We start from the raw sequence: 25,982 nt of genomic DNA on the forward strand, positions 1-25,982 counted from the left end.
ACTTACAGGCTGCAGTCAAGCTAATCCACTGACCGTTGGCTGTGCACAGAGATGCCAAGAGGCCTGTCAGTTGTTCAGTCCAGGAGGTGATGTCTCTGCTGGTCTTCAGTATACAATGCAAACCTGCAGAAGCAGGCAGTAATGCCGGTGATGGACTGCACTTGCTAGCCAAGAAGGGCCAAGTGGCAAAAATCTCAACCTTCCTTCTTCCATGCCTTTATATAGTCCTGCAGGGAAGGTGTGGCCTAATTAAAGGTGTGGTTGCCAGGCTCAAGACCTGGATTAAAGGGGTTGGCTCCCTGTTTTGAGATCTAGTGTCAACTTTGTGTTGTTGGACCTCCAAATCAGGATTCCATATGGATCTGCCTACTTGAACTGAAGCCAAATCTTTCTCACAGGTAGGACCTCCATTCTGGGGTTTGAGTTCACTCCAGATGGACTCAAGGTTTAGCAAGAAGGGCCATCCCATGTGTATCTTCTTCCTGTAGCTAAAGGTCCATAAGTGAAAGGATGGTGTGAATTTCCACACAGTTACTATCCTTTTGTGATTGTGTTACATTTATCCCTGCCATGTTCCTCCCATTTCTATTTTGTCGAGTACTTTCAAGAGCATCGTAGCTAGCTCTTTTTTGAAGTTCTGGTAGAATTCTGCAATGAAACCATCTGACCCTGGGCTTCTGTTTGGTTGGGAGACTTTTGATGACTGCTTCTCCATATGTAGGAGAAATAGGACTATGTCATTTCTTTACCTGATCTTGGTTCAACATTAGAAAGCAGAATCTATCAAGAAAAGTGTCCATATGTAACAAGAATAAATTAATAAAATATTAAAAAAAAAGAAAAGTGTCCATATCTTCTAGATTTTCACATTCTGTGTCATATGGGCTTCTGTGGTAAGACCTAATGATTTTTTTTTATTTCTCCAGTGTCTGTTTGTATGTCTCCCTTTTTGTTTCTGGTTTTGTTGATTTGGATAGTGTTCCTCTGCCTTTAAGTTAGTTTGGCTAAGGTTTTGTCTATCTTGGTGGTTTCTCAAAGACCAGCTCTTGATGTTGTTGATTCTTTGACATGTTCTCTTTCTTTCCAATGTATTGACTTCAGCCCTGAGTTTAATTATTTCCAGCCATCTACTCCTCCTGGGTGGTCCTGCTTCTTCCCCCCCCCTAGGGCTTCCACATGTGTCATTAAGTTGCCCATTTGAGATTTTTCCAATCTCTTTGTGAAGGCACTTAGTGCTATGAATTTCCCTCTAAGCACTGCTTTCAATGTGTCCCACATGTTTGTGTATGGTTTACCTTTGCTTTCACTGAATTTTAGGAAGTCCCTAATTTCTTTCTTCATTTCTTCTCTGACCCAGCTGTCGTTGAGTAGAGAGTTGTTCAGTTTCCAAGTAGTGTAGGATTTTTGTTACTTCTCTTGTTGTTGTTGAGGTCCAGCTTTAGTCCATGGTAGTCTGATAGGATACAAAGTATTATTTCAATTTTCTTGTGTCTGGTGTGGCTCACTTTGTGACATACTATATAGTGAATTTTTGGAGAAGTTTCCATGAGCTGCTGAGAAGAAGATGTAATCATTGGTGTTTGGGTGAATTATATAGATATCTCTTAGGTCCATTTGATTCACGACATCGGTTACTGTCATTATCTCTTGGTTTAGCTCCTGTTTCCTAGACCCTACCGTTTGGTTAGAGGGAGATATTGAAGCCTCTCACTTTTAATGTGTGGTGATCAATGCATAGTTTAAGCTTTATTGCTGTATCTTTTCCAATTATGGGTGCCCTTTTATTTGGAGCATAGCTGTTCAGAATTGCCCTGTGTCTTGGTTGAATTTTCCTCTGATGAGTCTGAAGCGTCCTTGCTCAATTTTTTTTTATTGATTTTGTTTGAAAGTCTGTTTGATTAATATTAGAATGGCTACTCCAATTTGCTGCCTTTCTCTATTTGCTTAGAAGCCATTTTTCCAGACTTTTCCTCTGAGGTAATGTCTATCCTTGATGCTGAGATGTGATTCTTGAATGCAGAGGAATGTTGTATTATTTATGCATACATTCTGTGAGTCTGTGTCTTTTTATTGAAGAGTTGAGACCACTGATGTTGAGAGAAATTAATGCCCAGTGACTGTTAGGTCCTTTCATTTTGATGTTGGCTGTGTAGTGTGTTAGTCTAGTTTTTGTTTTGATGAAGTGAAGTTATTTCCTGTGTTATCCTGGTGTGTAGTTAGCCTCTTTGGGTTGGAGTTTGCTTTCTAGTGACTTCTGTATGGATGGATTTGTGGGTAGGTACTGTTTGAATTTCATTTTGTCATGGAATATCTTGATTTCTTCATCTATGGTTTCTGAAGGTTTTGCTGGGTATAGCAAGCTGGACTAGCATCTGTAGACTCCTCTGGACCCAGACACTATCACCTTGTGGCCCAGAGTTCCATCTGAAACACAGGGCATGGGTGCTGCTCACTGCCTGGTGTATGGCTAGCTTTGCTTTGGAGCCTGAGTCTGTTTGGACTCAGTACTCACCTTGGCTTGGCTGAGTGACCTGAGGTCAGATCCACATCTGTATCCCAAGACACTGGTGCAGTGCAGTTCAGCCTGAGACAGCAGCAGCACCTCCATGCCTGCCCATGGCTCACGTGGATCCCACAGAACATCCCCACCTAATATCCTCCCACTCTTCTCTTCATCCCAGATCCCCCACCCCCCACCCAGACTCCAGCAGGCACCCAGTGCTAACCCCCAGGCCATTGCTGCCAGAATACCAAGCAGTATGTGGGCTTGAATATCTGTTCTCCCTCAGCTCCCCCAAGGGCAATCCCTCAGTACCATCTCTGGCTCTACAGCAGACACCCTGTGGGGGACTTCACTGCCCCTCCCCTCACAGCTACTGAGGTCCAACAGATCTTACCATTCCAAACCATCCCCTTCTACATGACTGCTAGCAGTGGGAGTAGGACATCTTTGATTCTTCTGGCTTCTATTGAGACCCTCTGCCTACTCCTGTGTTACCTCATCCAGCCCAGGTGTGATGGGTTAAGCCTACTCTTAGTGCATCTTGTCATGCTGCCGTCAGTTGGTATTCCTGGGAGGTGTACTTTGTTTGGAAGAAAAGTAGGAACAGTAGTTTTAGAGGAGAGGGGAAGTAGAGGGGGCAGATTTTGGAGGAGCTTAGGTAAGGGAGGCTGCAGTCGGGATGTACTGCTTGAGAGAAGAATAAAGAAAAAGAAAAAATAAGTTACCTCACACAAAAAGAACCAGGGCCAGACCATTTTAGCACAGAATTCAGCAAGTCTTCCAAAGAACAGTTAGCACCAATACTAATCAAATAATTCCACTAAATACCAACAGAAGGCTCATTGCCCAATCTGTTCATGACGCTACTGTTACCCTCATACCCAAACTACATAAAGACCCAACAAAGAAAGAGAATTACAGACCAATTTCCTTTATGAAAAATTATTCAGAAGTACTCAATAAAATACTCAAAATCCAAACCCTAAGTCACATCAAAGCTCATCCACCATGTTCATCCTCATGCCAATGATGCAAGATGGTTCAACAGGCAAAAATCAAGACATTGATTCTACTGTATAACCAAATTGAAAGATGAAAGCACACATCACCTCATTAGATGTAGAAAAGGCCTTTGACAAAATCCAACACCATTCATGAGAAACATCCTGGAGATATTAGAGACACATCAACTGAGCATAATAAAGGCAGGATCCAGCAAGCCCACAGCCAGCATCGACCTACATGGAGAGACACTCAAACCAACTCCACTAAAATCAGGAACAAGACAAGGTTGTCGACTCTCTCTCTTCCCATAGAATATAGTACTTGATGTCTTCGAAAGAGCAATGAGACAACTGAAGGAGATAAAGGGCACACAGATTGGAAAAAAGAAGTCAAAATATTCTTCTTTGCAGATGATATGAAGGTAGATGTGTGAACCTAAAAATTCCACCCAGGATCTTCTACAGCTAATAATCACTTTCATCAAGTACCTGGATAACAATGTACTCACAAAAGTCAGCAGAGCTCCCATATAAAAATGATAAACAGAATTAGAAAGAAATCCAGAAACCCACCTTTCACAATACCCCTGAGGAATATAAACATCTTGAGCAACTTTAGCCAAGCAATCAAAGGACTTATAGGATAAAAATTCAAGTCTTTGAAGAAAGAAGTTGAAGAAGATATAAGAAGATGGAAATATCCCCAACGCTCACAGATCAGGAGGATTAACCTAGTAAAAATGACCACCTTACTAAAAACAATCTACACACTGGATGCAATCCCCACCAAAATGGCACCACAACTCTTCACAGATCTTCAAAGACAGTTCTCAATTTCATATGGAAACCCAACAAAACACAACCACATCAACAACAACAAAAATGATAGCTAAAACAATCCTGAGCAATAAAAGGGCTACAGGATCTCTCATTTCTGATTTCAAGTTGTGTTATAGGGTTACAGTAATGAAAACTGTATGGTATTGGCCTAAAGCAGACATATTGATCAATGGAATGGAATTGAAGACTGAGACATAAACCTAAATACCTATCTATGGCCACCTGATTTTTCATAAATAGGCTAGAAATACACAATGGAAAAAGAGACAGAATATTTTCACCAATGGCGCCATCTAACTTGTCTTCTTCCTCCTGAGCCTCCTGAGCTTAGAGATTAAAAAAAATAAAAGTAAGCCATAGTCATAATTGGAGGGTGCTGCAGCAGGGAAGTAGAAATGCACCAGCCTGGGAAAGTGTGTAGGGGATGTGTGCATACTGCAGGGGTCTGCTCCTCTGCTTCCATTCAGTCATGGTGCACTGCTTCAACAGTGACTTAAAAAGCAGGCAATTACACAGTGTGTGTGTGTGTGTGTGTGTGTGTGTGTGTGTGTGTGTGTGTGTGTGTGAGAGAGAGAGAGGGGGGGGGGGAGAGAACACAAAACAATCAGGGCTTGGAGTGGGTAAATGAGAAATACGAAACGGAGAATCCTTTTTTTTTTTTCATTTCTCTGACAGCTTACAGTATTTGCAGAGGTCCCAAATACTATTATAACCTAAGATAAAATTTTGAACTGATTATCTGATGGGAATTCTGGCCAAGTCAATCGAAAAAGTGAATAAATTTAGGGCCAATCAGTGTTCTTTAAACAAGCCCCAACTGTTTGATTTACCAATGAACTCAGGAGCCAGAGGCTAAGGTGAAGGCCTGCTAGCTCAGAGAGGCAGAGAAAGCACCCAGCTGACCTTCCTACTCAACTCATGTCCCAGAGGAAAAAGCCAAAAGCTAAAAGTCAAAATCCCCCAAAGCTCTTCTTCAGCACTCTGTCTTAAATACTCCTTAACTCAGTGCCCCTCCTTTCTGTTTAATCCCTGTCAGCTGGTGCTGCTCAACCTCTTGACCTAGGGTTAACTTGACTTAATCCTGTTACAGAAAGCAATTGGAGCCAGGCATGGTGGTGCAAGCCTTTTGTTTTGTTTTTATTTGTTTGTTTTTGAGACAGGGTTTCTCTGTGTATCCCTGGCTGTCCTGGACTCTCTTTGTAGAACAGGGTGGCCTCGAACTCACAGCAAACTGCTTGTCTCGCCTCCCTAGTGCTGGGATTAAAGTATGCACCACAAAGCCTGGTTTGACACATGCCTTTAATCACAGCACTCCGGAGACAGAACAAGGCAAATTTCTGTGAGTTTGAGGCCAGCCTGGTCGACAAAGTGAGTCCAGGACAGCCAAGGCTACACAGAAAAACCCTCTCTCAAAAACGAAAATCAACCAACCAAAACAAAACAAAAAACCCAGGAGGCCATAGAAAAGCTGTGATAGTACAGGCAGCTCTGGAGGGAGGGCAGGAGAGGAGGAGGTGAAATAAACCCACTTGTGCCCATGGAGACTGCAGAATTGCATCTCCAAAGGTGAGGGGATGAGGTCAGGTGAAGAAGGCTGGCCATGAACTTAAAGAGCATTGGTGCATGTACCTCTGCCTCAAAGAGGGGTGTCTGAGGCTCAACAGTCACTTCCTGGGATTCAGAGAAACATTTACACCCACCCAAGAAGAAACTTATCTGGCAAACACCACTGTCCAGCTCATCCTTGTTTCTTTAAGGATTTATTAACTTCTTTGTTGTTGTTTTTGTTGTTTGTTTTGAGACAGGTCTTCTCTGTGTGTAGGCCTGGATGTCCTGGCCTGAAACTTACAGAGGTCAGCCTGCCTCTGCCCCCCAAGCTCTGGGATTAAAGGCTTGGGCCACTACACCGAGGCTTGCCTATTCTTTTATTTAAGGATTTATTCACTTCCTTAAAACCTCTGTCATTCTCATGAAGTTCCTTTTAAGGTTTATGTCTTGTGCCTCAGCTGTGGTGGGGTATCAGGGCTTGGATCTAGAGCAGCAGAAGAGAGGAAGATGACAGGCAGCTTTCTTAGCAGGTTTGACCTGTGGGTTATCACGGAGCGATTGCGTTTGTGGCTGGAATACAGCCATGAGTGGAAAAGAGAGGGGTTAAAGGGGATTGTCTGTGGGATACACAGGAGATGTAGGGGGGTGTGGGCGGAAGGAAGGCTGCACAAGGCGGTCTGTAGAAGCTATGAGGGTGAGACTGGGGCACTGGATTCGCACGGAAGGGGGGGTTGCCTCGCCTGTTTCCCTGCCCTGCTCTGCTGCCCTGTTCCTAGTAAAGGTCTACTGTGTTGGGGGCTTGGATGATGGGGGGTGTTGGGGTAAGGAAGACTGGGGGAGAAGATCTGTGTGACCCATTGGAAGCGGGAGATGAGGTCTCAGACAGGAAAAAAAGACCAGAACAGAGTTTCTGCTACAGAGCTGCGACTGAGAATGGGGAAATTGGAAGTGGGGGAGCAAAGGATGGTACATAGATCTGCCTTTGGACTTCTTGTTACCCTGGAAAGAGTGGCCCTTGGCCTAGCATGGGGGCCTGTCCTGGGCTGGTGGAGATGGCAAAGAAAGAGCAGAGGGGAGTTAGAAGGGAAGATGTGCGGTATCCATAGCAGATGGGAACAGTGGGCAAACAAGGCTCCCAGAGGAGGTCTGCTGCAGAGGTGGGCATGACACTGTGGCACTGGGTCTGTGAAGAGTGGGGAAGGTCTGCAGCAGTCTGCCTGGTTTCCTGGCAGACATGGCATGGATCCATGTTTCTCAACACTTTGCGGGGGCGTCTAATGACCCTTTCAAAGAGGTAGAATATCAGAAATCCTGCATATCAGGTGTCAAGGTATCTCTGTGTATCCTTGGTTGTCATGGACTTCTTTGTAGACCAGGCTGGCCTCAAATTCATAGATCCACCTGCCTCAGCCCCTCTGAGTGCTGGGATTAGAGGCCTGCACCACCTCACCAGGCTCATGGAAGAGGGGGAGGAAGGATTGAAAGGGTCAAGTGGTCAAGGACACAAAAGGAAAACCTACAAAACAAACCTGGAACTATGGGTGATCACAGGGACTGAACCATCAGCAGAGAACATCCATGGAGTAGACCTAGACCCGCACACAGGTGTAACAGGTACACTTGGTCCTCATGTGGGCTCTAACAGGAGGAGTGGGGATTGGCCATGACTGTTGCCTGCTTTTGGGTCCCTTTTCCCTAAGGGGACCACCGACCACCTTGTGTAGTGTCAATAGAAGATGCCACCAGGTGTACTTGACATGCCAAGGTGGGTTGATACCCATGGGAGTTCTCCTCTTCCCTGAAACGAAAGGGAGGGGGCATAAGAGGAGGGGAAGGAAGAGGATAGACAGGAACAGGGAGGGGGGGAGAGAAAGGGACAGGGAGGAGGGGAGAGGGGAAGGTCCAGTCTATGTAAAGAATGTTAATGAACTAATTAATAATAAAAAATAAAGGGACTCTACAATTGATTAAAACACTTTTATTCACTTTCTATTTCAATTGCAAGGCTCTGTCTACAGAGATGTATGTGCCCATGCACTCCAGGAAGTGTCTCAGATCCCTGGATGTCCAGTCACAGACGGAAGAAAATCCCTGTGTGTGCTGGGAAGAGTCCACGTGTCCTCTGCAAGAGCACCATTGCTTTTGCCACCAGAGTTAACTCTCCAGTCCCCACACACTGAGTTATGGGTGGAAAACAAGTCTTTGTCTTTTCCTACCTTTAAGAGTACATGTTAATGTTTCTTTTCTCATTGTTCCTGACCCCTTGGTCATGTGTTCTGCTCAGTCAAATCAAAACAGGTCCCCCGACACCTCCTAAAAACCGTCTCTCGATACTGTGTTTCCTGCAAGCACCTAAGTTGACTCAGTCTTCAATTCAGTGGACAAAATGAAACAATTCCAGGAAGAAGGCAGATGTTAGGTAGAGCACAGCAGAGCCCAGGGCTACCCACATGGCAATCATTTCCACTTCTTCCAGATGTTTGAAATCCTGAGCCACCAGGCTGTCTTTCCCCAGATCCACTGTAAATGCAGCAGCAATGCCTTGGTGTACATGGAGGTCACTGGTCACAGCACTGTCTACCCTTGAGGAAGACAGGGCTAGGTCACATCTATCCATGTTCTAGGATCTCTTCAGGCGTTTGAGAGGGGGCTCCAGCCAGGGACCCTGTGCAGAAGCCAGGGACTGGAATGCTTCAGCCACCATGTGGGGATGGGCTTCCCCCATTTCCTTCCACCCTGAGGTCTCAGAGACCTCGGAAGCATGACCTGTAATGAAATCCAGGGCCTGCATTTTCAGCTCTTGTGCACTGTGGAGGTCAGCCAGGAAGAGAGTGTGAGCAGCATTGTCCACTGAGAGGTCCCTGCAGAGGGCATCCTCACACATGGCCTTCAAGCGCTCCAGGCCATACCTGTCAGCAGCTGCCAGCACATCAGGGGCCAAGCTGTGGAGGTTTGGCGCCTTCCCCGTGTAAATGAATCCCATCATCTCCTTGAAGACTTGAGGCTCCATGTCCTGGATCTCAATTCGGTGTTTTTGTTTCTCCTTCATGTCATGTTCAAACATGGCTCTGAAAACCGGAGAGCGAGCCCCTAAGATGGCCTTGTGAGCCCGGAATTCATGACCAGCTACCCACAGGCTGCAGTCTGTGAGATGGGAAGTCTCCCACAGCTCCCCTAGGTCAGCAGTCAATGTGCACCTTGGAACCTTTATCGCAGGTGTCCAGTCCTCTTCAGAAATGCTATAGGTGTCTTGGACCATGGTCACCTTGCAGAGCAGGGTGAGGTTGTTCTCAGGGAGAAGGTCTTCTGCCAGGGCCAAAAGGAAATCTTGAAGGATGAACATTTTGCATCCCCAGTTGTCGCCAGGAAGGAACTTAAAGACCCGTGGGCTACTCATTCCCAGAGTTTTGTCTCCTTCCGCATTTATAATACAAAACTGGAACTTTGCCCAAACAGGGGTCTTCAGACTCCTGAGCAACACCAGGTAAACTGACACATAATCTTTGCTTTCTAGGTCAATGCCTTTGGGGTGAACTCTCAAACACCATTTCAGGTTGTCATTGGCTCCTGATGAGAAAGTCCCACTGAAAATGGGGTCCGGCATTCCCTCCAGGCAATAGGAGAAGTTGTGGATGGTCCACCTGTAGGAAATCTCCTGTACAGCAATATGTGTGTAACCCCGGGTCGCGACTGCCTGGTCCCCTGACATTTCTACTGGAGACAGTTTGAGGTTCAATTTCTATCCAAAGCGAAGAATTAAGATATGGTTTCTCTTCTTCCTGTAGGACATAAGAACAAAAACTTTTCAGAATTTTAGTGTCTCACCTCCACTCTGTTCCCCACTTGCTGAGACTGGAAAGTTGTGCGTCTCTGTAATTATCTACCCAGATTTGAATATTAATTTCAGACAAGACCGTCCGAGCCCCTAGTGACTCTTACAGTACTCCATTTCTTTCTCTGTATTGAATTAGATAAACTGGGAACTGGTTTTGCCTATAATACACAACTTTTTAAGTGTTTGGGAAATTTTTATACATTCTGTTAAAAAATTTATGTATATTTAAATATTTTTCACTTGATAACCCAATTGTAGCCCCCTCCCTCATTTCCTCCAGGCATCATCTTTGCCCCTCAATTTCCCTATCCAAGTCCTCAGAGAGGGGGAGCCCTTCTCCCCTACCAACTGACCCCAGCCTATCAGATCTCCTCAGGTCTGCCTACATCCTCTTCCTCTGCAGCATGGTAAAGCACCCGGCCACGGGAAAGTCATCTAAGTACAGGCAACCGAGTCCTTGGCAGGAACATCCCCAGCTCTACTTATTATGGGCCCCATATTGAGATGGAGATGCCAATAGGCTACCTCTGAGTGGGGTGCCTGGCTTTTCTCCATGCATGGTCCTTCTTTGGTGCACAGAATCTGCAAAAACCATGAGCCCAGATTTCTTGACTCGGTTAGTCTTTTATAGAAGTCCTGTCCCATATGGGTCCTTCTATCCCCAACTCCTCCATAGCACTCCCTGTACTCTGACCTAAGTTGGGCTGTGAGACTGAGCTTCTGCTTTGATCTCCTGATGGGTAGAGCCAGGGAAACAACGCTCTGGACAATAGCCACAAAAACCATAAAGAATCTTGATGTAACTGTAACCAAGGAACTAAATGTCTTGTATGAAAAAAAAAAAACCCATCAAATCTCTGAAGAAAGAGACCGAAGAAAATATGAGGAGATGGAAAGATCTTCCATGGTTGAGGATAGGTAGGATTAACCAAGAAACAATGGCCATCTTACCACAGCAACCCACAGATTTAATGCAGTCCCCATTAAATGCCAACACAATTCTTTACGGCTCCTGAAAAACCCGCTCTAAACTTCATTTGGGACAACAAATATCCAGAATAGCTAAGACAATCCTGACCATGAAAACATCTTCTGGAGGGATGGTTGTCCCTGATCTCAGGATGTACTATAGAGCAACAGTGATAAAAAGTGCATGGTACTGGCATAAACACAGACAGGGGGATCAATGGAATCCAATAAAAGTTCTGGAAATACACCCCCACATGTAATTTTTGAGGAAGAAGGCAAACCATATGATAGAAAAATGAAAGCACCTTCAATGAATTGTGCTGGTCTACTGCATGTCTACATGTCAAAAAAGCAAACAGATATGTTCCATGATGTTGGATTCAATGTGATCCCTGAGATGGTGATATAGAAAATCCTGTCTGAGATCCCATTTTGGTCCTTGAGATTGTGAACTGTTTATACTGCCTTTGATCCCATTGTGACCCCTGACATTGTGAACTATAAAAACACAGGATTTAATAAAGTGAACCCTAGGTCAATGGGTGGGGCAAGCAAGCAGCTGACAGGGATTAAGTGTAGGCAAGGCTTTGAGTAGAGGAACAATTAAGATAGCTTTCAGGATAACAGGATCTTGGGATTTTAGCTGGAGCTCCTTGGCCTCTGGAAACTTTTGGACTTGGGTTTCTAGGTATTTTCTTCCTGGGCAGTCAGCTGAGCTAATGAGACTTTGGGACCTTTTCCATCAGGAGGTGAGCTGAGCAGGAAGGTTAGCTGACTGCTTTCTCTGCCTCTCTTAGCTAGCAGGTTTTTCACCACAGCATCTGTCTCCTGTGTCTTTATTGGTAAAATAAAGTGATCTGGGAATTTCCCTGAAACCATCCTAGATCCATAGTTATTACAGCACAAACCTCAAGTGCCAGAGCACAAAAGACATTATCATAAAACGAGGACCACTAAATCTATTAAAAGAGATAGTGTGGAAGATCCTTGAACTCTTTGGCACAGGAGACATCTTCCTGAAGAAATACCAACAGCCCAGACTCTAAGATCAACAATTAATAAGTGAGACATCATTAAATTGAAAAGTTCCTATGAGACAGAGGCCGCTGCCAAAAAACAAACTATAGCCTACTGTCTGAGAAAAGATCTTCACCAACTCTAAATCCAACAGAGGGCCAGTATGCAGTCCATATAAGGAACTCAAGAAATTGACCACCAACAAACCAAATAATCCAATTAAAATATTGGGTACAGAGCTGAACAGAAACCTCTCAAGGAAAAAATATGAAATTTCTAAAAAACACTTAACGAAAGGCTCAACATCCATAGCCATCAGGAAAATACAATCAATACCTCTCAGGGATTCCATCTTACACCTTCTGAATGGCTAAGACCAAAAACTCAAGACAGAGCACATGCTGGTAAGGATGTGGAGAAAGGGGAACTCTCCTTCATTGCTAGTGAGAGTGCAATCGGGTTCAACCATTTTGGAAATCGTTCTGGCACTTTCTATGCAACTTGGGAACAGCATTCCCTCAATACCCAAGCATAGCACTCCTGGGCATATACACCAAAGATGCTCTACCATACAACAAGGACATTTGTTCTACAATGTTATTGGTAATGGCCAGAAATTGGACAATCCAGATTTCCCTCAACCAAAGAATGCATAGAGAAACTGTGGTCCATCTACATCATAGAATTCTATTTCAGCTGTCAAAAACGAGGACATCATGAAAATTTCAGAGTAACAGAACTTAGAGAATGAAGGAAGCTAGATCAAGGGCATTGAGGAGAATGACTTACAGGCTGCAGTCAAGCTAATCCACTGACCGTTGGCTGTGCACAGAGATGCCAAGAGGCCAGTCAGCTGTTCAGTCCAGGAGGAGATGTCTCTGCTGGTCTTCAGTATACACTGCAAACCTGCAGAAGCAGGCTGTAATGCCGGTGATGGACTGCACTTGCTAGCCAAGAGGGGCCAAGTGGCAGAAATCTCAACCTTCCTTCTTCCATGCCCTTATATAGTCTTGCAGGGAAGGTGTGGCCTAATTAAAGGCGTGGTTGCCAGGCTCATGACCTGGATTCAAAGGGTGTGGCTCCTTGTTTTGAGATCTAGTGTCAACTTTGTGTCTTTGGACTTCCAAATCAGGATTCCATACGGATCTGCCTACTTCAATTGAAGCAAAATCTTTCTCACAGGCAGGCCCTCCATTCTGGGGTTTGAGTTCATTCCAGATGGACTCAAGGTTTAGCACAAAGGGCTATCCCATGTGTATCTTCTTCCTGTAGCTAAGTCCATACGTGAAGGGATTATGTGAATTTCTACAAGCTACTCTTTCCTCTTGTGGTTGTGTTACAATTATCCCTGCCATGAGTGTGAAAATGGAAGGAGTGTTTTACTCATCTGTCAGGGACCTGACTGTCACAACAGGCAGGCAGGTGGAAGATCTCACCTATGGTGTCTCACAAGCAGAGCCAGAGACCTCTGAATGTGCTGTCTTCTTCACTGTCTTTTTCCAATGCAGACTCATGGTCCTTGCATGGGTCTATGCACCTTTATTCATGGTCTTTCCTCTCTGCCTCAGATAATCATCCTTGGAATAACTATGTCATCCCCTGTATGCAATAAGTGTGATATTCTAAGTATCCTGGTTGGCTGAGGCTGAAGAGACCGTGTTCAAAACCGTCAGACTCCATTTTGTTAGAAACATCCTTAAAACATCCCAAAGACCACAAACCCTTGAAAAATTTCTTGCTGGAGGGTCAAACTGATCTACACTGAGCTACAGTCTATTTGTACTTTTATTATGTTTGATTCAATGATGTCATAACTGCCCCTTTGCCATCTACATACTCTATTACACTTTGCATGTACACTAAACACTGCCATGCACACTTTCAAGACCATCCAGATCTGTTTGTCAGCAAAATACCTTGAGTCTGAGCTGACCACCATGGTTTACCATCCTCAGCACTCTATAAGCTAATTGCGGTTTTCTTCTTTACATATGCAATACAAATTTGCCTCAAGGATCATTGAGATTCTGGATTGGCCCCCAGCCTGAGCTCTGCAGCAGACACCCTGTGGGGGACTTCACTGCCTCACTCCTCACAGCTACTGAGGGTCCCACAGATCTTACCATTCCAAACCATCCCCATCTTCATGACTGCTAGCAGTGGGAGTAGGACATCTCTGATTCTTCTGGTTGCTCTTGAGACCCTCTGCCTACTCCTGTGTTACCTCACCCAGCCCTGGTGTGATGGGTTAAGCCTACTCTTAGTGCATTTTGTCATGCTGTGGTCAGTTGATATCCCCAGGAGGCATACTTTGTTTGGAAGAAAATTAGGAACAGTAGTTTTAGAGGAGAGGGGAAGTAGAGGGGGCAGAATCTGGAGGAGCGTAGGGAGGGGAGGCTGCGGTCGGGATGTGCTGCTTGAGAGAAGAATAAAGAAAAAGAAAAAATAAGTTACCTCACACAAAAAGAACCAGGGCCAGACCATTTTAGTACAGAATTCACCAAGACTTCCAAAGAACATTTAGCACCAATACTCCTCAAATAATTCCACTAAATAGCAACAGAAGGGTCATTGCCCATATGTTCATGAGGTCATTGTTACCCTGATACCCAAACTACATGAAGACCCAACAAAGAAAGAGAATTACAGACCAATTTCCTTTATGAAAATTGTGTGTGTGTGTTTTGGGGTGGGGTTGGTGAGGTTGCATAATTATTTTTTCCTTTTTGTCTTTATTTATTGTTCATGCTTACAGTGCAGCCTCACCACAGTCCTCCCTTCCACTTCTCCTCCAGTTCCTCCCACCTCTGTCCCTCTCCTCCGTCTTATTTCAGGAAACACAAGGTTTTCCAAGGACACCAAGAGAACACAACACTGGGCTGTGGGAGCACACTCCATCCCAGCGCTCAGGAGGAAGAGAAAGTCATAGCTCTGTGAGTTTGAGGGCAGCCTGGTTTACAGAGCAACTTCCAGGACAGCCGGGGGTACATAGAAAAATGCTGTCTCAAAAATAAAAAGGGGTGTGGCATGCTAGAATCAAACCCTCAAATCAAGGCTGTGTGAGGCAACCCAGTCAGAGGAAAACAATCCCAAGATTGGGCAAACAAGTTAAAGACATCTTCACTTTTATTGTTAGGATTACCACAAAAACCCCAGGCTAAAAAACAAAAAAATCATAACAGAGCCAGGAGTGGCAGTGTATGCCTGTTATCCCAGCACTCAGGGAGGCAGAGGCAGGTAGATTTCTAGGAGGTTGAGGCCAGCCTGGTCTACAAAGTCAGTCCAGGACAGCAGGGCTACACAAAGATATCCTCCAAAAACAAAAACAAAAACAAAAACATCAAAACATATATGCAGAGGTCATAGCTCTGACAGACACAGGCCCTGTGATTGCTCAGTCTGTCTCTGTGAGGTCCTGTGGGCCCTGCTTATTTGATTCTGTGGGCTGTTTTCCCCTGGTGTCCTCAACCCCTCTTCCTCTGACATTCTCCCTCACCTTTTGGCTGTTTTCCTGAGATCCACCTTATATTCCCTGTTGGTCCCTGCATCTGCTCTCACTAGATACCAGAGGAAGCCTGTAGGCTTTGCCCTTTCCAAACTACTTCATTTGGGGTTCTCTAAACGGTTATACCTCCCTTCCTACCTACCTATTCTAGCTAGGAGAGAAAGGAGATTTGTGGGAATAGGAGAAGTAGATCCTTTTGATTTTAGTCCCTGGGAGCGATTCCCCTGGCATACTCAGAAGGATTTCTGCAGACCAGCAATTCCACCAAAGTTGCTGCTGGAACCTGGAACAGCAGCTGGAGCCTGGAGCCTCGAGGCCTTCCCTGGAGAGGTTTTCTCTAGGAGAGTCTCAAAGTGGAGTGATGAACTGCCAAACAAAACCAAGACCCAAAAAGCCGAACCTCTTGTTTTCAGCTCATATATATATCCTCCAAGAGTGTGTACTAGGATGTGTTTCAGCTGGCAAAAACCAACTGCTCTCTCCCAGTCCCACCCCTGAGATGGTTTGACTTCTAAGGGGATAAACATCACCTGTTCTCTCATAAGTCTGTCCACCATCCCACACTTGGGTCAAACCAAAACATGTTCACATCCAATATGCATCCCACAACTGGGATCAAAACCAAAACATGTTCACACCCACTACAGAAGCCTCTGATGATTATTGAGCTAGGGACTGATTTATGGGTATAGCAGAATAGGAGTCATTTAATTAACTTTTTTCCAGGCCTGTTTGGTTTCACTCTAGGTCTCTGGGCTATCCAGCTTTTACTTGGCCATCCAGACAGTGTCAGGCATGAGCTCCCTTTCCTGGGATGGACCTTAAGTTAGACCAGTAGCTGCCTACACGAGCAGCTCTGAGACACCATTTCTTCATCATGTCTTGTAGACAGTCAGGTTGTAGGTCAAAATTTTTATGGCTGGGCTGGCTTCCTACCACTGGAAAGAGACACACAGAGTGTATAACCAGAGACAGACAGACAGAAGCAGAAAGGGACAGACAGAGAAAAAGAGAGAGATGGAGCGAGACAGACACAGAAAGACAAAGACCTCACACAGCCTTAGATATCCTGGACTTGCTTTGAACACCAGACTGGCCTTGAATTCAGGGAGATGCATCTGCCTCTGCCTTCCTGAGTGCTGGGATTAAAGGCCTGGGCCACAGGCCTGGCTTGTTTTCATTCGTTGTTTAGCAAATCTCCCCCTACCGGTTTGCTGTTGTTGTTGTAGTTGTTTTGTTTAGTTTTGTTTTAACATAGACTTTGTGTTCCCCCTGTTTTTTGTTTTATTTTGTTTTGGTTTTTTGTTTGCTTTGATTTGTATTTCCCTGATGACCAGGAACTTGAGCTTTTCTTAAGTGTTTCTCAGCCATTCAGTGTTCCTTCCTTGAGAATTCTCTGTTTAGGTCTGTACCCCTCTTATATTGGATTATTTTGGTTTGTAGGTGTTTAATGTCTTGAGTTCTTTATATATTTTGGATATTAGCCCTCTGTCAGATGTGAAGTTGGTGAACACTTTTCCCAGTCTGTGGGCTGTCCTTTTGTTCTGTTGACAGTGCCCTTTGCTTTGTAGAAGCCTTTCAGTTTCATGAGGTCCCATTTATTAATTGTTGATCTTAGAGCCTGAGCTGTTGCTGGTCTGTTCAGGAAGTTGTCTCCTGTGCCAATAAGCTCAAGGCTCCTCCCCAGCTTTTCTTGTAACAGATTGGTGTGTCTGGTTTTAGGTTGAGGTCTTTAATCCAGTTGGATTTTTATTTTATTCAGGGTAATAAATAAGAGTGTATTTGCATTTTTCTACACACAGATATCCAGTTGAACCAGGACCATTTGTTGAAGATGCTATCTTATTTTTTCGATTGTGTGAATTTGGCTTCTTTGTGAAAAATCAAGTGTCCTCAGGTGTGTGGATTTATTTCTGGGTCTTCTATTTGATTCCATTGATCCACCAGTCTGTTTCTATGCAGTACCATGCCATTTTTTATTACTATTTCTCTACAGTACAGCTGGAGATCAGGGATGGAGATATCTCCAGAAGGTCTTTTATTGTATAGGATCGTCTTAGCTATTCAGGGTTTTTCCATATGAAGTTGAGAGCTGTTCTTTCAATGTCTGTAAAGAATTGTGCTGACATTTTGATGGGAATTGCATTGAATCTGTAGAGTGCTTTTGGCAAGATGGCCATTTTCACTATGTTAATCCTACCTATCCATGAGTATGGGAGATCTTTCCATCTTCTGATATCTACTCCAATTTCTTTCTTCAGAGACTTGAAGTTTTCGTCATACAAGTCTTTCACTTGCTTGCTTAGAGTTACTCTAATATACTTTATGTATTTTGTGGTTATTGTGAAGAGTGTTGTTTCCCCAATTTTTTTCTGAGCCTGTTTTTCTTTTGTATAAAAGAGGGTTACTTGCTTGGTTTTTTTTTTTTTTCAGTTAATTTTGTATCCAGCCTCTTTGCTAAAGGTGTTTGTCAGCTGTAGAAGTTCCTTTGTAGGCTTTCTCCTGTTTCTGATATTGTTGAGTTCCAGCTTTAGTCCATGGTGGTTTGGTAAGATGCAAGGACTATTTCCATCTTCTTGTATCTGTTGATGTTTTCTTTGCGACCAAGTGTACCGTCTATTTTTGAGAAGGTTTTATGTGGTGCTGAGAGTAAGGTATATCCTTTTGTGTATGGGTGAAGTGTTCTGTAGTTATCTTTCAGGTCCATTTGATTCATGACATCTATTAGGTTCAGAATTTCTCCATGTAGTTTCTGCCTTAATGATTTGTCTTTTGGGGAGAATAGGATGTTGAAGTGTCTCACTATTAATATGTTGGGTTTGATGTGTAATGAAGCTTTAGTAATGTTTCTTTTATGAATATGGGTGATCCTGAATTGGGACATAGATGTTCCAGATTGAGATGCCATCTTGGTATATATTTCCTTTGATAAGTATGAAGTGTCCTTCCAAATCTCTTTTGATTACTTTTTGTTGAAAATCTATTTTGTTAGACAGTATAATGGTTACTCCAGCTTGTTTCTTGGGTCCATTTGCTTGAAATACCTTTTCCCAGACCTTTACTCTGAGGTAATGTCTATCTTTATTGATGAGGTGTGTTTCTTGTGTGCAGCAAAATGGTGGGTCCAATTTTTGCATTCATTCTGTTAACCTGTGTCTTTTTATTGAGGAGTTGAGGCCATTGGTGTTGAGAGATATTAATTACCAGTGGTTGTTAGTTCCCTAAGTGAAACTTTTATTAACTTTTAGCTAACCACCTTAAGCAAAAATGAATATTGGTAACCCACCAAAAACACCCACCCCACCTACTGGGAATGGAGACATCATGTTCTCTAAATTATTTATTGCTGTCTGAGGGAGAAAACATCTTTTTGTTACCCTTTGAAAAAAGAGGATATGGGGTCAAGTGCTAGAACAGCTAGCTGTGTCTGTTTCTGCCCAGTCCTTTTGGGATCGGTCCTTTTGGCTAGCCCTTTTCATTTAATATGCATGCAATTTCTTGAGGAAACAGTAGTGCCAGAGGCAGAGGTTTGGTCTTCATTATTGCCCTGTTTTTTCGCTCTGAAAATAAGCAAACTTTTGAAGTTATTAGTATAGCTATATCTGTACAAATATAATTTCTCAAGGAAAGGACAGTTGAGGTGCCTTGCTCATTGTGCCAGAGGCCGGCCTTGAAGTTGAATCCACCAGGCTGCCTGCTTTGTCTTCATTACTGTCCTGCTTTTTAGGTCTGAAAATAAGCAACTTTTGAAATTACTGGTATAGTTATATAAGTAAACTTTTGAAATTATTAGCTTGACATGGACATTTATAATTATTAGCATTATTCCCATGTAATTAAAAATCTTCATGTAAATAACATTAAATAATCATGGGGTTAAAAAAAAACCCAACACCATTTCTACAATTATAAAATGGACATTGTAAAATTTATTAATCAACTTGTATTTACATTATGGTAAGTAAATGATCAACACCTGGAGTGCAGACTCAGGTGGATCAAAGGACTTTTATAGGTGTCTTTTGTGACAGAGCTGTGGTGATATTACACGGGTCTTTCCTACTCTCTTCAAAATGTGTGAATTGTGTCAATGCAGAATATGGATTTTTGTGCTGAAAATCTCACCATGAGGAAAGGCTCCCGTCTCTACTGGATTTAAGAACATCCACTGAAATTCCCAGCCAGGTGATAAAGATTTTCCATAGGCTTAAATACATGCTCAAATATCAGTCTTCTCTCCCCCTGTCCCGCTTCCCAATTGAGAAACTTTGTGATCACAGCCACTGATTCCAGTTCCAGAGGACAGCAGCTCCCCTGTGAGAGGCTGCTCCAACTCTCCAGGAGCATGCTCTTGTGAGCACAGGTCTCACCATTAGGAGCACGTTTCTTGCAAGTGAGGGGCCCTGCAGTGATCACCTACAAACATTCAAATGGCAGATTTGAAGGAGGGGGCTCCAGTTACCAGGACCCTAAACCAGCCTGGGAGGGCATCAGGAAAGGCACCACTCAGCCCCCTGAAAGAAGTCTAGCTGAGGAACCAAAGTCAGAGGGACGAACCAACTGATAGATTTATGATGCACTGTAGGATGAAGAGCAGCGCGGGGGCCAGAGTCACAGGAGGGCTGGGCTGGGAGCTGCTGAGCTGACTGAGTCACTGAAACTGTTTATGTGTCCCCCAGGCTTAGTGGAGCTCAGGAAGACATGATGAGCTGCAAAGAGATGAGAGAGAAAAGGCCCTTTTCTCATAAACTGAATCCCTACGAAAGTTCATCCTTTTATGTCTTTTGTACAAAAAATGTTTTCTGCTGTTCACACGCAGCTGCTGCTCTGAAGAGCTCCAGGGTTGGGTCTCTGGGACTGGATGCAGATGCTCTTCCAGTTCACTTTATCTCTTGGGTGGTCAGAGCTGATTGCTTAGGCAGCTGATCAGGATTGAAAGAGGGAAGAAGAAAAAGAGCCCAAGGTTTCCTCTCTAAGGACTGGCTGTACTGCGACTGAGGAGGAGAATTTAAGCTGACCACAGTTTTACTATGGCCGAGGCCTTAAAAGTGGCTTCTGGCTAGAGACATCAGGAGGGTCATAAAAGGAGGCTCTTTGATCTATATATAGGCCTCCCGGTGGAGATCTCCAGTTAGCTAATGTAAATTTGGGCTTATTAGCCATGGAGAGCTGATGCCCTTCGTCTGCTAACTTATTGGTGAATATACAGGGAAATAAGAAATAAGAAAGAGATAGAAAACAAACCACTTACACACTTTCAAGAGAAAACGTGGATGAAGTCAGGCATCTTAACTTCAACTGAAGTTAAGCCTCCCAATTATAGCACCGTTTATTCTGGATGACCATACTTATATGTCCGAGAAAAGGGTATTACCTCATAGTCGAAGAAAGGCAATTAATCATGAAAACAGATGAATTCTAAAATACAGCAGGTTACATGTTTTGAATCTAAACATTTCTTATCTAAGTATTTATATCATAAGGTCACAGTGAGTTCAGAGTGACAAGGCCTAAAGGTTACAACATGTACGACTCACCAATTAGTGCTGACCTAACTATACATTATCCAGCTATCTCTTAGTTCATAGGTAGTTCAGGAAAATAATTTTTTCTGTCTTTAATTTTAAGAAACAGAGTACATTCAGACATCTCAAGGTAGCTTCATTCCTACTTAGGTTCAGGGAAGGTTTAAACAAACTTGCCTCTACTTATGGTGAAATACCAGGATTCAAGGTGCCATCTGGAGTGGAGGCTTATCTGCAGCCACAAGTGTGCTACAAGGCTATCCTTAGTGAGGCATCTGGAGGTCCACAAAGGTATTTATCATACCCATAAACTAACTTTACCATTTACAACTATTTGAATCAAACCAGGAACTTCATAATCAAGGATTAATTCATCTGAATAACAAACAGTGCATCTTCAACAAAATCCTATAGGAGTTTGCTCAATCAGAGCTGGTCAATACCCAGAAATTACCAGTTCTCACCAATGCCAGATGTGTCTACTTTTTCATTTTTGAGACAGGGTTTTCTGTGTAATCTTGGCTGTCCTGGACTCCCTTTGTAGACCAAGCTGGCCTTAGACTCACAGTGATCCACCTGCCTCTGCCTCCCTGGGTGCTGGGATTAAAGGCATGTGCCACCATGCCTGGCTCTGATGCAGGATTTTAGAGAGATGTAGCAATGCATAATTGACAGGGGGGTCAGAGGTTGGAAGCAATTCTGGGGTACATCACGATACAGACCTTGCAAATACCGGATCACCTCCAGAGACCTCTCATGCCTACTGGACGTCCCCAAATCAATGGCTCCTGACAGCATGTCAGAGGCGGGAAGCAGTTTGCGGGTTCATCATAGTACAAGACCTTGCAAACACCAGATCACCTCCTACACAGCCCACATGCCTAGAGAGCCCCCTTAACATGGTGAACTTGGCACTCTGCCATCAACCCTTTTGTTTTAAGGACTCACTATAAACCGATAGATCTTGAATAAAATATAGAAGTAAGTATTTGACACCAGGAAAAACCCAAGGAAGGAATGTTGAAGCCTTCCAACATTGACACATGCCCTGATATGCTTAGGCCTTGCCAGCTAACACAGGAACAGCTGTTTTGACTTCCCTGGCTCACAGTTCAATACTCGCTCCTGAAAACAGAATACTGACAGATGTTAAATGTAAATTCTGCGCTAGGTAAACCATAATACCCTTCTATGTTCTTTTTGCATGTGAACGAAAAAACCTGGACTATCGCCAGACCCTCTGCCCTGGAGAGGGAACTGGAAGATACCCAGGTTCCCCAACCCTATATCTCAGCTAAGGAGCTTAACAGTAAGTCAAAATAGGGTGTCTAGCTACCTACCACAATATGCCTGGGATAGAATTGATTCTTGTCCTTTGGTTAAGGTTTTACAATGAAAAATTCACTTTAAAAGTGAATTTTGGCGTGGATGTGTCCCTGATCATGATCAGTCGTGGAGGGAGGGTGCATGAATTAAACCATCTATATCTGACAGAGATGTGTGTCTGAGCGGGTTGTGCAGATATTCTTAGATGAGAAAACTGAGCTCCCAGGTGTGTGGTCCTGGGGCGTGAAAGGTGACTCACAAGTTACTGGGACACCAGGGCGTCAACAATTTCATTTTCCCTGTATCCTAAATGCTAGAGTCACCAGGGTGTCTCTCATAGTTTCTATTCCAAAGTAATCTTCTCCATACCACAAGACACTTGCACAACTAGGTTCATAACGGTTTGGACCTATATTTGTCTCGCCTACAAAAAAATGCGGGGCTCGAGATGGAGCAGAGATGGAGGTACTGGTCATCCATTGACTTCTAACCTGAGACCCATCCCATAAGGGACACCCAACCTCTGGCACTATTAATAAAACTATGCTAGGATTGCAGACAAGAGTCTAGTAGAGTCATTCACAGCAGAGCAGAGCTGGACGGACTAAAATTGACATCTCTGAGCATAAACACGATGGAAAACCACAAGAGATTTCATCATTTTTATTCAGTTCACATTACATTGTAAGGCTCTGCCTACAGAGATGTATGTGCCCATGTACTCCAGGAAGTGTCTCAGATCCCTGGATGTCCAGTCACAGATGGATGAAAACTCCTGTGTGTCCTGGAAACAGTCCAGGTTGCTTTTGCCAACTGAGTTATCTCCCCAGTCCCCACAAACTGAGTTATGGGGGGAGGGGAAGGTTGCTTTGTCTTTTTCTCCCCTTAAGATTAAATGTAAATATTTGTTTTCTCCTCTGATCTGATCCTTTGGTCATGTGTTTTACTCAGTTGAAAGAAAAGAGTTCCCTCTCCCCAAAATTTCATTTTGGGGCATTAGTTGCAAGCACCTACTCTGACTCTCAGTCTCCAACTCAGGAGCCAAACACGAAACAAGTACAGCAAGAAGGCAGATGTTAGGTAGACCACATGTGACTCCAGGATTGCCCACATGGCAACCATTCCAACTTATTCCAGATGTTTGGAATCCTGAGCCACCAGGCTGTCTTTCCCCAGATCCACTGTAAATGCAGCAGCAATGCCTTGGTGTACCTGGAGGTCCTGGTCACAGCACGGTGGTCTGACCTTGTGGAAGACAAAGTTAGTCACAACTATCCAGGTTAGAGGATCTCTTCAGGCGTTTTAGAAGGGGCTCCAGCCAGGGACCCTGTGCAGAAGCCAGGGTCTGGAATGCTTCAGCCAGCAAGTGGGGATGGGGTTCCACCATTTCCTTCCATCCTGAGGTCTCAGAGACCTCAGAAGCATGAACTGTAATGAAATCCAGGGCCTGCATTTTCAGCTCTTGTGCACTGTGGAGGTCAGCCAGGAAGAGAGTGTGAGCAGCATTCTCCACTGAGAGGTCCCTGTAGAGGGCGTCCTCACACATGGCCTTCAACTGCTCCAGGCCATACCTGTCAGCAGCTGCCAGCACATCAGGGGCCAAGTTGCGGAGGTTTGGCGCCTTCCCTGTGTAAATGAATCCCATCATCTCCTTGAAGACTTGAGGCGCCATGTCCTGGATCTCAATTTGGTGTTTTTGTTTCTCTTTCATGTCATGTTCAAACATGGCTCTGAAAACTGGAGAGCGAGCCGCTAAGATGGCCTTGTGAGCCTGGAATTCGTGACCAGCTACCCACAGGCTGCAGTCTGTGAAGCAGGAAGTCTCCCACACCTCCCCTAGGTCAGCAGTCAATGTGCACCTTGGAACCTTTATCCCAGGTTTTGTGTTTTCTTCAGAAATGCTATAGGTGTCTTGGACCACGTTCACGTTGCAGAGCAGGGTGAGATGGTTCTCAGGGAGAAGGCGTTCTGCCGAGGACAAGAATAAATCTCTTGGCATGAACATTTTGAATCCGTGTCTGTTGCCAGGAAGGAACTTAAAGACTCGTGGGCTATTCATTCCTAGAGTTTTGTCTCCTTCCGCATTTATAATCCAAAACTGGAACTTTGCCCAAACAGGGGTCTTCGGACTCCTGAGCAACACCAGGTAAATTGACACGGAATCTTTGCTTTCTTTGTCAATGCCTTTGGGGTGAACTTTCAAACACCACTTCTGGTTGTCATTGGCTCCTGATGAGAAAGTCCCACTCAAAATGGTGTCCCGCATTCCTTCTAGGCAAAAGGAGAAGTTGCTGATGGTCCACCTGTAGGAAATCTTCTGCACAGTGATATGTGTGGAGCCCCGGGTCTTGCCTGCCTCGTCCCCTGACATTTCTGCTGGATGCAGTTTGAGGTTCAATTTCTATCCAAAATGAAGAATCAAGATATGGTTTCTCTTCTTCCTATAGGACATAAGAACAGATAATTTTCAGAACTTTAGTGTTTCACCTCCACTCTGTTCCCCACTTGCTGAGACAGGAAAGTTATGTGTCTTTGTAATTATCTACCGAAATTTCAATATCAGTTTGAGACAAGACCTTCCAAGCACATAGTGACTCTTAATCACTCCATTTATTTCGCTGTACTGAATTAGATCAGTTGGTAACTAGTTTTGTGTACTGTACACAACTTTTGAAGTGTTTGAAACATTTTATATATTCTGTTAAAAAATTAAGTATATTTAAATTTTTTTCACTTAATATCCCATTGTAACCCCCTCCTTCATTTCCTCTAGGCCCCAGCCTAACACCGTTGCCCCTCAATTTCCTTACCCAAGTCCTTAGAGAGGAGAAGCCCTTCTCCCTTACCAACTGACCCCAGCCTATCAGGTCTCCTCAGGTCTGCCTACATCCTCTTTCTCTGCTGCATGGGAAAGTACCCTGCCACTGGAAAGTCATCTAAGTGCAGGTAACAGAGTCCATGGCAGGAACAACCCATGTGCTCCTTATTATGGGCCCTGTATGGAGACTGAGATGCCAATAGGCTACCTCAGAGTGGGGTGCCTGGCTTTTCTCCATGCATGGTCCTTCTTTGGTGCACAGGAATCTGCAGGGACCATGGGCCCAGGTTTCTTGGCTCTGTTAGTCTTTTATAGAGATCCTGTCCCATATGGGTCCTTCTATCCCCAACTCCTCCATAGCACTCCCTGTACTCTGCCCTAAGTTGGGCTGTGAGACTGAGCTTCTGCTTTGATCTCTTGATGGGTTGAGCCAGGGAAACAACCCCCTGCAAAATAGCCACAAAAAATATAAAGAATCTTGATGTAACTGTAACCAAGGAACTAAATGTCTTGTATGAAAAAAAAGATCAAATCTCTGAAGAAAGAGACTGAAGAAGATATGAGAAGATGGAAAAAGCTTCCATGGTCAAGGATAGGTAGGATTAACCAAGAAACAATGGCCATCTTACCACCGCAACCCACAGATTCAATGCCGTTCCCATTAAATACCAACACAATTCTTTATAGACCTTGAAAAAACAGCTCTCAACTTCATTTGGGAAAACAAAAACCAAAAATACCTAAGACAATCCTGAACATGAAAACATCTTCTGGAGGGATGGCTGTCCCTGATCTCAAGAAGTACTATAGAGCAACAGTGATTAAAAAGTGCACGGTACTGGCATAAACACAGACAGGTAGATCAATGGAATCCAATCAAAGATCCAGAAATACACTCAAACATATAATTTTTGAGGAAGAAGGTAAACCATACAATAGAAAAAGGAAAGCAATTTCAATGAATGGTGCTGTTCTATTGCCTGTCTAATGCGAAAAAAATGCAAACAGATGTAGTCCACGATATTGGATTCAATGTGATCACTGAGATGGTGAACTAGAAAATCCTGTCTCTGATCCCATTTTGGTCCTTGA

The 25,982-nt window shown here is 44.0% G+C and overlaps 2 protein-coding genes across 2 annotated transcripts in view; one reads left to right on the forward strand and one right to left on the reverse strand.

Moving 5' to 3' along the window:
• Positions 1-25,982, forward strand: part of LOC311590337 (speckle-type POZ protein-like) — a 399,822-nt gene that overhangs the window by 147,453 nt on the left and 226,387 nt on the right. The gene's annotated exons all lie outside the window — the stretch shown is intronic.
• On the reverse strand, positions 23,334-24,077 carry LOC311589804 (TD and POZ domain-containing protein 4-like; the record flags this gene model as incomplete). Its single annotated transcript, XM_084768453.1, has 1 exon — positions 23,334-24,077. The coding sequence occupies one exon, from the start codon at positions 24,075-24,077 to the stop codon at positions 23,334-23,336; it is 744 nt and encodes a 247-aa protein (XP_084624579.1).

The sequence above is a fragment of the Acomys minous genome (assembly GCF_964271855.1).
Source record: "Acomys minous genome assembly, chromosome: 19".
Lineage (NCBI taxonomy): Eukaryota > Metazoa > Chordata > Mammalia > Rodentia > Muridae > Acomys > Acomys minous.